The sequence below is a fragment of the Pezoporus wallicus genome, unplaced genomic scaffold (assembly GCF_028554395.1).
Source record: "Pezoporus wallicus isolate ANWC-B61680 ecotype Strahan unplaced genomic scaffold, APGP_CSIRO_Pwel_v1 contig_2908, whole genome shotgun sequence".
Classification (NCBI taxonomy): domain Eukaryota; kingdom Metazoa; phylum Chordata; class Aves; order Psittaciformes; family Psittacidae; genus Pezoporus; species Pezoporus wallicus.
In genome coordinates, this window is record NW_026642179.1 from 4,524,652 (window position 1) to 4,537,103 (window position 12,452).

Consider the following 12,452-nt stretch of genomic DNA (forward strand, 5'->3'; position numbering starts at 1 on the left):
CCCAGAAGGGTTTGCCCAGAGGACCTGGCCAATTTTATAAGACCTGGCCCATTTAAAAAAAATACGCAACACAGTTGTGATACACCAGACAATTCAACTGCCTGAAGAACTTCAGTGCTGCACTAAGAACAAAATGTACCGTTAAATAAGGAGTAATAGCAAAAAGCTTTTCTGCTATGTAACAGGTGCACACGCTAGTTTATGTACACAAAGTGACAAAGCCTGTATTTCAAAAAAGTTGCAATTTAATATTAATGGTTTTCTTAAACAAATGTCACACACATATCTACTAAAGCCACTTAATCAACTGACTTGTATGGCTACGACAAAAAGAAGCCAACACTGCCTGAAAAGCTCAGCAAGAACAGCTGTCATATCTTCTTTGTCTTCTACTCGATTACCATATGTTTCAACACCCTTGTTGCTCATCCTAAGCAAAGGAGAGATTAACACCCGACTCTCTCAGTGAAAAAAAAAAAAAAACAAACAAATAAAACACCACTAAAAACAACACACACAAAAATAAACTTCTTTAAAAGTTTATTTAACTGTCACTTGGGAATATCCGAGTTTATGGTTACACTGGTGCTGAATATTTATATTACCCATTGTTGATAACACTGTCTGTTTGTGTATGTATCCATAAACACTAAACGCACAGGGAGCACTCTGCAGGGGCAATGTAAAGCTCCTTTACTGGGCAAGAGAAGTTCTTATTTTTATGGCATCTGTGTAACGAGATTTTTAGGAGTAGCAGCAGCCTTCCCTGTTCTAACAAGCAATAAGTGTACAGAAGGCTACGAACAAGGCCCACTTACAGCGCTCTTGACCCACTTAGGGTGCTTCGCCCGCCCAAAGCCTCCTCCAGCAGAGCACTTCCAAGCGCTACTTCGTGCCCCTAAGCAAACACCCTGACCGCAAGCCTGGCTCCCTCCTGCCCCCGGCCAACCGCCCGCAGCGCCAGCTTCCCGCCGTGCCAGCAAATTCGGCCGCGGCCCCGATCCCCGCCGTTCCCGGGGAGCGGCGGAAGAGAACGAGGCTGCCCGCCGCCTCCATCCCGCCACGGAGGCTCCTCCTCGCCGCCCCGCCAAGTGGTCGGACGCCCGGCCCTGGCCCGAGACCCCCGTCCCCGCAGGCAGCGACCAGGCCGCGCAGCCCCTCCGGTGAGGAGCAAGGGCGCACGGACCGCCCACGGGCACTCACCTGGCAACGGCCGGCGCCCGCCCCGGCGCCCGCGAGGTGCTGCCAGCCGCCCCGCGCCGCGCCGCCCCCCTCCTGCGGCCACCGCTGCCGCCGCCACCCCGGCCCGGTCGCCTCCTCCTTGCTCTACAGCGTCATAATCGCACGAGGCCGCCGCCGCCAATGCGAGCCGCCCTGCCGCACATGCGTACGGCGCGGCGGAGCGGACCGGAACGGAACGGGGCGCAGCGAGCGCGGCTGCATCCCGGGGAATGTAGTCAGACGGGCAGGAGGAGGCCTCCGCACTGGCTGTGGAGAGGCGGGGAGCGGCGGAAGCTGGCTCTGATTGGTTGAGGGCGCGAACGACGTTTGCGAGGGCCGTCGTAGGGGTGATTGGTGGCAGGGCCACGGGTGGCCCCTCCGGAAGGGTAGGGATTGTGTTCGCGTCCGTTCTGCTTCACGGGGAAGCGGTGCGGAGTCGGGGAACGGCCGAGCCGCCTGCCCCCAGCGGCAGGTTCCGGGCGGCGGGGGCGCTCCCGTGGACGGCAGTGTCACCCGCTCCTACAGAACAGTCGTGTCACAGGAGACCCCAGTCCACGCAGCCCTTCCGTGACGGAAAGAGGCACCCCTGGTGACGGTTCAGAGTAGTCCAGGCTGAGAGAGACACTGTGAAACTCACTGGGGAAGGGGAAAAAGCGTCCCCCGCGGGCACCGCAGCAGCCGTGGGTCCTGCTAAGGCGGGAAGAGGCTCCCCTAGATGAAGGTTTAACGCTTGGGACCTGTCGGTGTGCTCCTCGGCATGGCACGGGGTAGGTAGGGAAGCCACAGCCAGCGCAACACCACAACGATAATGAAAACGACATCAGTCCTGGTGGTGGTGGAGGCATCTGGGAAGCCTGCTATGTGTGACAGGGCCCAAACACCTCTGTCTGGTATAGAGGCACGGCTAGGGAACACCAAGGAGAAGAAGAAAGTACTCTCTTGAGTAATGGAAGTGTCAGCAGAGTAGCATTAAAAACCATGGGAGGTGGAGATTCCAGCCTCCAAGATCGCATCCTGGGGGGAAATGGTGGAAACCCTGTGCCTGCAAGTTGTACATTGAGACAAGTCAAAACACTGAGAGAACAGTGTCCTATTGGAAGGCAATCTTAACAACTGCCAAGGAGAACAATTGGATGATCCAGGAGGATCTGTCTGTCTGTAATTTTTGTTGCTCTATGCACTTCAGTGCTTTGCTGAGCCACGCTCTGATCCATACACTTGTACCCACACAGAGAAATTTTAGCCCAAACTGGTAGCTGCAAACAAGATAAGTAATAGAAGCACAATTATCCTTATAATTTAATATATGGAATGTTTCAATCCCTAGTACCCATCAACACTAAATATATCCTGCCCATTTCTTAAAATGTTTATAAAACTGTGTTTCCTTACTGTCTCCTTTAAGATGTGTCCCACCTCACGCATTCGTTAAAGTCTTTATTATTACAAATGGAGCTGGGTAGTTACTGAACATCATAGTTGGACCGTTACATGTATTTATAGTTTCTCTCATCAATCAAAATGTATTTTGACAGCCATCGGGCAACAGCACGGAGAGTAGCAGCTGCAGCGCCTGCTCCAGCTCCACCCCGTGCCTGTCGGATGAAGTATTTCCTGCCCCTGTCTTCCAGTATTTCATCTGCAGAATGGCGCTAATGATTTTAAAGTATTTTGAGCTCCGTTGACGAAAAATATATATGAAAACTGCATGTCATTTTCATCTGTCATTTCCTGACACTGTAACTTAAAATGTACTCAGCCAATTAAGAGGGAAATTGAGATAGGAATGCTGTTTCATTAAATATTAAATGAAAGGAGTTAGGGTGTTTTATTCTGGTTCAAGAGCCTGGAAATCAAAAAGGAAAGCTGTCCTCTGCCATATGGGGTAAAGCATTCATTCAGAAAGACAGTTTTTAAAAATTACTTATGTACTGTCTGGGCATTTGTAGATAATTCCTAGAAACAGTAGGATTGATACAAAATGTTCATTGCCTTAATTCCACCTCTGAATGTTTTTGTCCTACATACATAGCCCTGTGCTTTGTGAAATTTGGCAGGTTATTCATTAACTCTGTTGTTGCTCCTGAGCAAGAGAAAACGAATTTGCCTGTGGTAAATGAAATTGAGACTGGCTAGAATCATCACAGTGAATTGCAGAGGGCTGCCACTCTAAAAACCCGGTCTAGATGTTTTCTCAGCCCAAGAAAGGTAATGGCTAAGGACGTGTGCACCTCCTTGGGGCTGTGAAGAAGGCAGGGCTACAATTAGCTCCAGCACAATGACTGTGACAGTCATTAAGTGACACTGGGTCTATCCCAGTGTGTTTTGAATTCTCCCCCCCCCCCCCCCCCCCCCCAAAAGGCAGGATTGTAACACGTCCTTATGCAGCAATGCCTCATCCTGCCCATCCCACGTGATCACCATGCTCCTGCAGTCATTCAAACGGCTGACGCAGCTATATGGCACTCTAGGAAGAGCCAAAAGACAAATCATGATTCAGAATAAAGCTGCCCTAGGGCAGAGAAGAGCCTGGACCTTTTTCTTTTTTTTCCAGGATATGCCTTATTGCTGCAAGCCTTTAACCTGCCTCATCTCTACTGACAAACATACTTGAGGATCTCCCTTCTGAATTTCCTAGGATGCCTGCCACCATGTGACAGCATCATGGGGCAGCGCTAATGGCAAAAGGGCCTGGGGGAGGTATTATCATCTCCCTGCCTCCCAGTGAAGCTGTGCTTGCTCATTTCTTGGTATTCCTTATCATACCCTTCTTCCCCTCCTAAATCACAGAGGGCCTGACCCTCATGGCTTGCTCCATCACACTGCCAAAGGCTGGTGTTTGCTGCAGCCACCATGCTCCAAACAGACAGAGCTGTTGCCAGTGCCACAGGCCATCAGACCAGGGTTGCACTGGGCGGGCAGGATGGAGAGCTAACTGTGACACTTAGGGCAGGTAGACAACTTGGGTGTCACAGGGCAACATTTAGTACTCCGTGTTACAGCTGCTGCATTTTATCCCTGCTTACAAGGAGAGCTCCTAACCCTAATGTTTGTTGTTCCCCCTTTTACTCTGTGAGGAAGTGTTATGAGTGGGTCATCCCTTTTTGAATCCTAATGCAAAAAAATACTTCAACTGTCATTTAAACAGAGCTAACAAACAAGTGACAGCTTCAGGCCCTGCAGGAAAAGATTGATGGATGGCAGGCATGCGCATGCTGTGATCATTGTATTATACTGGGGGGGGTGGGGGTGGGGGGGGGTGTATTACTGTTATTTGGGGATTTACAACAGCTGATCATGATTCTTTTTGTCCTTTCTGATATCTGTCCTGTTGGCCATGGAAGTCTGTTTTTGCTTATCTTTGAGGCTGGTTATATTTAGACTTTGGTGCTGGTATGCTCACAATGTGGCCCAGTCCCAAATGTACCAGCTGTCTACACCAGAGCTGATGCTGGGGCAGGCTACCCACTTGATGACCTCTGCATCCATCAGCCTTTGCACACAGGGTATTGGTGCCCACACTGCCCTGGCAGGAAGGGAGTCAGGATATGGCCAGGATACACATCTGGGCCAAGGATGCATGGAGACCTCATAGCAGCCTTCCAGTATCTGAAGGGGGCCTATAGGGATGCTGGGGAGGGACTCTTCATTAGGGACTGTAGTGATAGGACAAGGAGTAACGGGTTAAAACTTAAACAGGAGAAGTTTAGATTGGATATAAGGAGGAAATTCTTTCCTGTTAGGGTGGTGAGGCACTGGAATAGGTTGCCCAGGGAGGTTGTGAATGCTCCATCCCTGGCAGTGTTCAAGACCAGGTTGGATGAGGCCTTGGGTGATATGGTTTAGTGTGAGGTGTCCCTGCCCATGGCAGGGGGGTTGGAACTAGATGATCTTAAGGTCCTTTCCAACCCTAACTATTCTATGATTCTATAAGGAGATGGGATGCATCTCTGGGTCTCATGGATTAGACATAGCCAGAGTTGGCCTTTGAGAAGGGGATCCAATATTATGTTCATGTCTGCTGTCATATGACAGTTCCTTCAGAGTGTGCCCTTCAGTGAACTTGATTTCATAGAGTATCTTCTAGAAACTGTGTAACCTTAAATGTAGTAAAGCAAAAACTTAATGAAAATGAATGACCTTATGGGCAGCTGGTTCTGGAAAGCCTTGTGACAGACACTTGAAAAATGCCTTTTAGTCGCTGGAAGGCATTTCCCAAGGTCGCCTTGGGATGTCCTGTGTATGTGTCAGCTCATGAAAATACTGTAGCCACAGGTGATGAAGAATTGCACCCACAGAGTAATTTAAACCTCCCAGGATTCTCCCTGGATGGGGTCAAGTGAGCAGAGGGAGAGCCTTGCACGTTTGACTTTACATGATGGAACAAGATCTGCTTTGTTTGTGCTTTGTCAAGGCTACAAAACTTGGGTCCATGTAGCAAGTATAAGTTACACTCACAGTGCTTGTTTGGGTTCAACTTTGCTGTTTCCTGAATTGCTAAAGGCAGCAGTCTCTGTTACATTGAGCTCTGGGTAGGCACAATCTTTTTTTGGGACAAACAATAGGAGCCTGCAAACAATGCAAAGTGGCCTACAGTCTGGTGGTGTTAAAAGGTTCATTTAAATTTTCTCACAACCCTGCCAGTCTCTTTTTAACATAATTAATATCAAATGAAAGTTTCTGTTTGTTCTGTGATCGCTGTTGCTCAGCTTACCTTGCAGCAGAACATACTAAGGCCTCATTCATTCACGTTATAACTTATGTAGTACTAGCCAGTTGGAAAATGATGACAGATTTGCATCCTGTTCTGCTCCGTTTAGGAGCTGATGTTCACTGACTTGCAATAACCGTGTATTTGCATAGTGCCTTTAACTCCAAAATATTTTAGTTTTACATGACTTATGGGTGGTCATTTCTATCAGCCTTGAAGTGCAGTGACTTCAGGGTTGGAATGTGGCAGCCAGTTACCAGCGCACACTATATAATAGAGTGTTGTGTGAATATCTTATCCATATGAAACTGCAAACAGAATTTGAGCAGGCAGGTATTTCATTCAGAAACCAGGCCAACCTCCCTAAACCTTACTCTTGCTGCAAGATATTCAATACCTATAAATAAACAAGCCCTGACTTCACCTCTCTTTTGTACAGCAGTCTTGCCTCCAGCATTGTGCTGGAGTACAGCTTCACCACAACAGCCCCCCCGAGGCTCCTGCTGAGCCCCCTGAGCAACCACCTCCGAGCATCTGACCCTCCGAGGTGCCGCTGAGCCTCTTTGTCCTGAATCAAGCGTGTCCCTGCACAATGGGGATACAGCTGTCTGCCTGCCGGAGTTAATGAGCGTAGAGAGTAGGCCTTCAATTACGTTTTCCTCAGACATATTTCTCAAAGAGCTAGCTTCACAATAAAAAGGAGGTATTCTGCTCCTCATTTTATACAGGAGGAGGCTGGAGGCTAAAATTCAGAGAAATTAAGTAACTTGTTGAAATTACAAAGCAGATAAACAGCAGAGCTCAGAATCAAGCTTAGATCCCCACCCCCACGTCCCTATATGACTTGTGCATCTAACAAGGCACAACACAAAATCCACCACATTTTAGCTTTCATAGTAAAGAGGTAGTTCTGCTACAGCTTTCTGTTTAACTTTCTTTGGCTTTGCATCAAACCAATCTGGCTGTGTTCTTATTTTATACTTACTACCACCCTAAGTAGGTTCTTTTATGTGTGGGCGCCACAGAAATTAAGTTTTAAGCTAGAGTTTAGTGGGATCAAATGTTAGGATACAGAACTCCCAGAAAGTTAAGAAGACTAAAACCTAGGCCTTGTAAAGAAAAAAACAAAAAAGAAGGGAGAGGAGGGAGGAGGAGAAATCCAATGGTCACTTCTCCCTATCACTGTATGGTCCCAGTCCAATAGGAACTGCTAGCTCCAACCAGGCTGCCAGAGGTCTGGAGTGCTGGGACAAAAGGCCAAAAATCATCTTTTTTCCATCTAGACAACATTTTAGGTGGAAAAAGAAGAACATATCCAGGGACACCCAGATGAGTAGTAGCCTTAACAATGCCAACTTTTCCGCTCCCAAAGTTGTTTACACCCACAAAATTAATCATGGAGCCAAACTGTGGGGAGAGTTGTGACTCCCTTAAATGTGTGGTCTTTATCAGAAAGGCCAAATGAAATCATTTTGAATTACTAGACACGTTAACAATGCCTAAGGGTGTCATATACAAATAGCTGACACCTCTAAACACTGACGCAATAAGGATGGACAAGAACATGAAGTGAGGGTGGTTGGGAGGAAAGGTCTTTTTTAGATGTATCCAAGGTAGAGCAAGTTTTATTATTGGGCTAGAAACATATAGTATCCCAGGAGTGAACAGCTCACACATTTGATCCGATCTTGGGCTCAGTCCAGCTCCCACTGAAGTTTAATGGGAGTTGGATCAGGCCATTGCACTCACATTTTTTCCATGCATGGAAAACTATTTCCGTTACTTTGAATTACAATACCACTGGCTTTGGATTTTATATAATAAAATAAATCTAGGCCACTGTTTATATTCCAAGAAACTGCATTCTGGGATGCCAGCAAATATATTGCCTGTTGGATTTAAAAAAATAAAATAAAAACTGGACACATTGGTTTAAAAAAACAACAGCTCCTAATTATTAAACATAATTTTTCTTCCTTGTGCTTTTCTGGAGTCCTCAAATATTTGAAGTATGAAAGGTACATATAAATTCTTCTCTGGTGGTTGAAATGGTGGAATCTGTAGAACTGCAATGCTTTATAAGAAACAGAGGTTTAATATAAAAATTATAATCTTCACAACTGGCTCTTTGCTTATTGGCATATTTTGTGCATTTTAAAATCTACAGAAAAAACCCTAACACCCTTGGAATGTCAGAAACAAAGGGGATGTATATTAGCAAACCCTTATATTTTGGGAACTGGCTTCTCTTGATTGTTCTGACTGCAAATGAACTCTGCAGATGCTGAGAGGCACAGGAAATGTCTTGTGCTAGAAAAAGCATTTGTTCCCTGCTTTATGAATTAGATTCTACTAAAATTCCAACGTGGTAAGACTGATTAGCAGACTTTGGTAATGCCTTCTGCCCTAGTACAATTTTATTATGCTCTTTTATTACCAAGGAAAAACACAGAAAATACTTCCATTGGTGAACATACGCCCACATTCTGGGAGCAAACGTTATCTGTGGTTACCTTATGCCAGGGAAGAGCATGGCCCCTGGACTCTGAAATACAGAGCAGCAAAGTAAGACACCTCACCAAAAGAATGAAATAAAAGCACACATATACACAAGCAACAGAGGGAAAGAAATGTCAATGAGGGGTGTTTAATGTTAAAGAGAAACTATACATCTGGGATGGTGGCGAGGAGGATTTAATAGAGCTGAACAAGGTGACCACCTGCATCCACTTCAAAGAGTGAAAAAACTGGCAGTGATGTGAGGAGTCATGTGCATGTGTGTGCATTCAATGCCTCTTTCTGCTGACAAAATACAAAGTATATTGCCTTTGCAAACATTCCTGGGCACTGGCAGCTTCTCCCCTACATTGACAAATTCAGTTTCAACATGGGATTAAAAGGAAAATAATTAAAAATCTCCCTCATGCACATAGCCATGTAGTCTGAGCTGGACTGGCTTGCCCTTGGCCCAGGCGGTACAGAAGACCTAGATGTTGGGTTCATACTGGTCAGCCACAGGTCACACCTTCCCTCCTAACAACAGCAGGTTGCAAACCTTCCTCCACCACAGTGTGGTCTGTGAAGCATCCAAGAATGGTTTACAGGATTTTAAGCTGTATTCTATGTCTTGAAAGGGGCCTTGCCTAACCTTCCCTCTCATGTGACAAAGCCCTCAGAGGGATCAAAAACTGGTTCTGAATTCTCCAGTGGGTTTAATGAAGTGGCAGGGTTTGAAACTCAGGTAACTAGGACTCACCCACATCTGGCAGTAATTTCAGATGTGCAGTAACTATGCAAAATGCTAAGACTTACTGATCGGAGCAGAAAGAACCCACCTTTCTCCTTCTTCCTGGCTTTGTTTCTGCAATGAAGCAGTGTGTGTGCGCTTGTGCGTAGGGGGGAGTTCATTTTCTCAGCACCTCCTCAGCCTCTTCACCCTGACTGAAACATCCACGAGGAGATGCACCTGCAGACAAACTCCCCAGCAGAACTGAAGGAATGGCATACCAGCTGGCCTGATGGGGGAAATTTCAAAACCAAAATGTCTCTTAAATAAGCTTCTTTAATTATTATCATCATCTGTTTATTTATACAAATATAAAATATATTTATATAGATTTATATAATATAGATTTGTTGCTTTGGTGGCTCCTTTCATTTACAGACATACTGGTCGACGATCTCTGTGCACTTTTTACACTTGACGTAACAGCACCAATGGAACTTGCAGTGGCAACGCTCCACCTGGACGCTCTTGAACTGGTCATAACCCCGTCCGCAGCACATCAGCTCACACCCATCCATGCCCTCCGAGGTCTTGTTGCACAGTCGGCCCTGGGTGCCCAGAGAACCAGTGGTCTCATTGCGCAGGCAATAGTCCGGGCTGGGGTCAACGTAGACCAGGTCCTCTTGCGTCGGCATGTTGAAGCGGTTGTTCACCAGCTCCAGCTTGCCCTTGCGGCTGATCCTCATGGCCGCGGCGCTGTCGTACTTCTCCTTCAGCAAGTCGCCCACCTTGCGGAAGTCAGCCAGCTGCAGCCAGCAGGTCTTGAGGCTGCAGGAGCCTGATACACCATGGCACTTGCAGGCCACGTCCGCCAGCTTGTACACGGCCTGTGGGAAAAGAAATGCAGTCAGGCAAAGCTGTGCCTATTCCTGCTGCACTGGCAGCTGGCTGAATTACAATGAAGTCATCACGTTTCCATAGCTGCTGTCATTATCCCCCAATTTCTGTTGTTTCGCCCTTCAGAGGAGACAAAAGTCTCCTCTTCCCCCTGCTGCAACTGCTGCGCTCCTATTCCCTAAATATTCCTATTTCTGGTCACGCTGCCTCCCAACATGACTCCTGCACCTTTTTTCCCCCGACTTAACAGCAGGGTCAGGAGAAGAAAAGAAGAGAAAGCTTTATCTCCACGTGGACTCTGGAAATTCTCCCACTCTCATAGAGTAAGAGTGGTGTTTATTGTGGCATTTATTTTGGGGTTTCCCTTCAGAGCTGGGAAAGGGGAACACCTGGGAAGCAGCCCATTTCCAACCACCGGCACCAGGAACCAACACTATACTCCAAGGGATACATCTGCATCTTTCCATGATAAATGCACGTCCCCACACCCTTTCCCTTCATCTCTGCTGAGAGGACCCCGTTCTGGGGCAGTGTCCCAGAGGCTGCTTTGCCGAGAGCGGCAAGCAGGGGCGGTGGTGCGGAAGACGAACACCTCTGTCCTGGAGCAGAGGCCGCACACCTCAGCTCCAGGGGGTGCTCACCCGGCGTCCACCTTGGCGGGCAGGCACACGTTGCGAACCTGCGCCATCTTGTGTCCACAGGCTTCCCTGCACCAGCAGCACTACCGCCACGCACAAGGGCCGACATCTCAAACAGCAAACGCCAAGATTTCGGTGCGGTCTTTCCCCACGTACTTTCAGCTATGTTTGTGGGCGTCTGAGGCGGCTGTGGATGCATCATATCCCTGAAAATCCGGCATCCGAATCAGCAAATAGGCGTGAAATGCTGGCAGCGAGCATTAAGCCCTCAGCAGAGCGAGCACACGATGTAAAGGAAAACGGTGGTTACTCTCCTCCTCACACTAGCTGGGAGGAGAGAGAAATATTGAAATATATTCTAGAATTACAAATCTCAGACCCTAGGAAAAGAAACCGAAATGGAGGCTCGGTTTGCTCTTTCCATTCATTCCAGAGACAGGTAAAAAAACTGTCAGCACCCACGGACGCTGACAAGAGTTTGCAAAGTGAAGAGTTGATGTCCCTGCACAATCACAGCTACAGCAGCTTAAGTGCCAGCCTTGCCATCAGGCTCACCTCCGCTCTCCCCTGACTATCATGCACATCCACAGGGCAGTGCCTCTGACAGACTCCATGTGCCAAGCAGAGGTATCTGGCATCAGCTGAGGAATTTCCGCCAGCTGTTTCTGGTGGGTGACATCAAGGAACGTGAGAGAAGACTGGGATGCTCTGAGGGAGACAGCGATATTCCCTCCAGCCAGGTTTTCTGCTGAAGAAAGCAACCAGACACTGAGGGTTCTTTTCTTCCCCATGCACCAACTCAGAAGAAAGCTTCTCAGCTCTCTGCATTCACGTGCGAAGGAGTAGGTGATTAATGCAATTGAGCATACTGCAAGTGAAATCTTCTACCTATGACTACATTCTGGACCAGCAGCGAGAGGTCAGAGTTCTCCTACAACAACTGGTTACTCCTGTGCCTAATGAACATGTAGTGGTTTTGACAGCTAGTGAAGATTCAATTTGGCTTAATGACTAAATCACATGGAGGCCAATCCAGCTCCTGAGAAAGTCAATGGAGTGAATCCTTAAAACAGAGAAGCTTTAGTTCTGCTCCTTGGAGCTCAATTTACTGAGGCAATCCCTCACAGTGCAATGTAACAGCTACAGGCTGGGAGTTAAGCACTTGTCTTGGATCAAACTACAACTGCAGAGGACCAACCACACTGTTACTTAAGGATTCCTGCTGTACTGTAACCAGACAGAGCTACAGCTGAATTTCCCAAGCCCCAGACACTTACTATATCCTCACTGCACTGCCAGCCTGCTTGTTTTAAGTTTGTGTTAGCACTTTTTGGTTACGGTTCTGTCAAATCCCAGGCCACTCGTGCCTCCCTTGCCCTTGCATGTGTTTTCATAAAGTATTACAATTCTTCCTAATCCTGGGCTTTGTTCCTTTAGAAAAACACTGCAACTTGATCCCCCTCAGTTAATGTCATGGGACTGAGTTCACTCTGACTTGGCTTTAAGCAACTGATGCTCAAAACATCTGGCCCATGTGGGTAGTAGCAGTGCTGGGGAATGCAAACGCTACCAGTCATTGCAGGTGAGCATGGCGCCACTCAGCCCCCTGCAGCTCCCACCATCAATGTCCCGTGGAGGTAACCATAGCTTCAGCTGCTAAATGGCTCTCCCACTCTCCCCCTTTGCTGCCCAAATGGGGAGAAAGCAGAGGAGACTGGAGAATTCCTCTCTGACCGGGCGCAGGTCAAGGTAAAGAATA

At 47.5% G+C, this 12,452-nt stretch overlaps 2 protein-coding genes across 4 annotated transcripts in view; both read right to left on the bottom strand.

Moving 5' to 3' along the window:
- ADIPOR2 (adiponectin receptor 2) overlaps positions 1–1,343 on the bottom strand; it is a 44,762-nt gene extending 43,419 nt beyond the window's left edge. Inside the window, exon 1 of the mRNA XM_057428126.1 lies at positions 1,204–1,343. The gene's annotated coding sequence lies outside the window, so the exon portion shown is untranslated. The remainder of the gene's footprint in view (positions 1–1,203) is intronic.
- Positions 1,344–8,563: 7,220 nt separating this feature from the next.
- WNT5B (Wnt family member 5B) overlaps positions 8,564–12,452 on the bottom strand; it is a 73,911-nt gene continuing 70,022 nt past the window's right edge. For 2 of the 3 annotated variants that reach the window (XM_057428034.1, XM_057428033.1), the window contains exon 5: positions 8,564–10,045. In XM_057428034.1, the coding sequence (XP_057284017.1) occupies positions 9,587–10,045 (459 nt within the window). In that variant the 3' untranslated portion in view covers positions 8,564–9,586. The remainder of the gene's footprint in view (positions 10,046–12,452) is intronic. The other variant, XM_057428035.1, reaches the window with a different exon arrangement.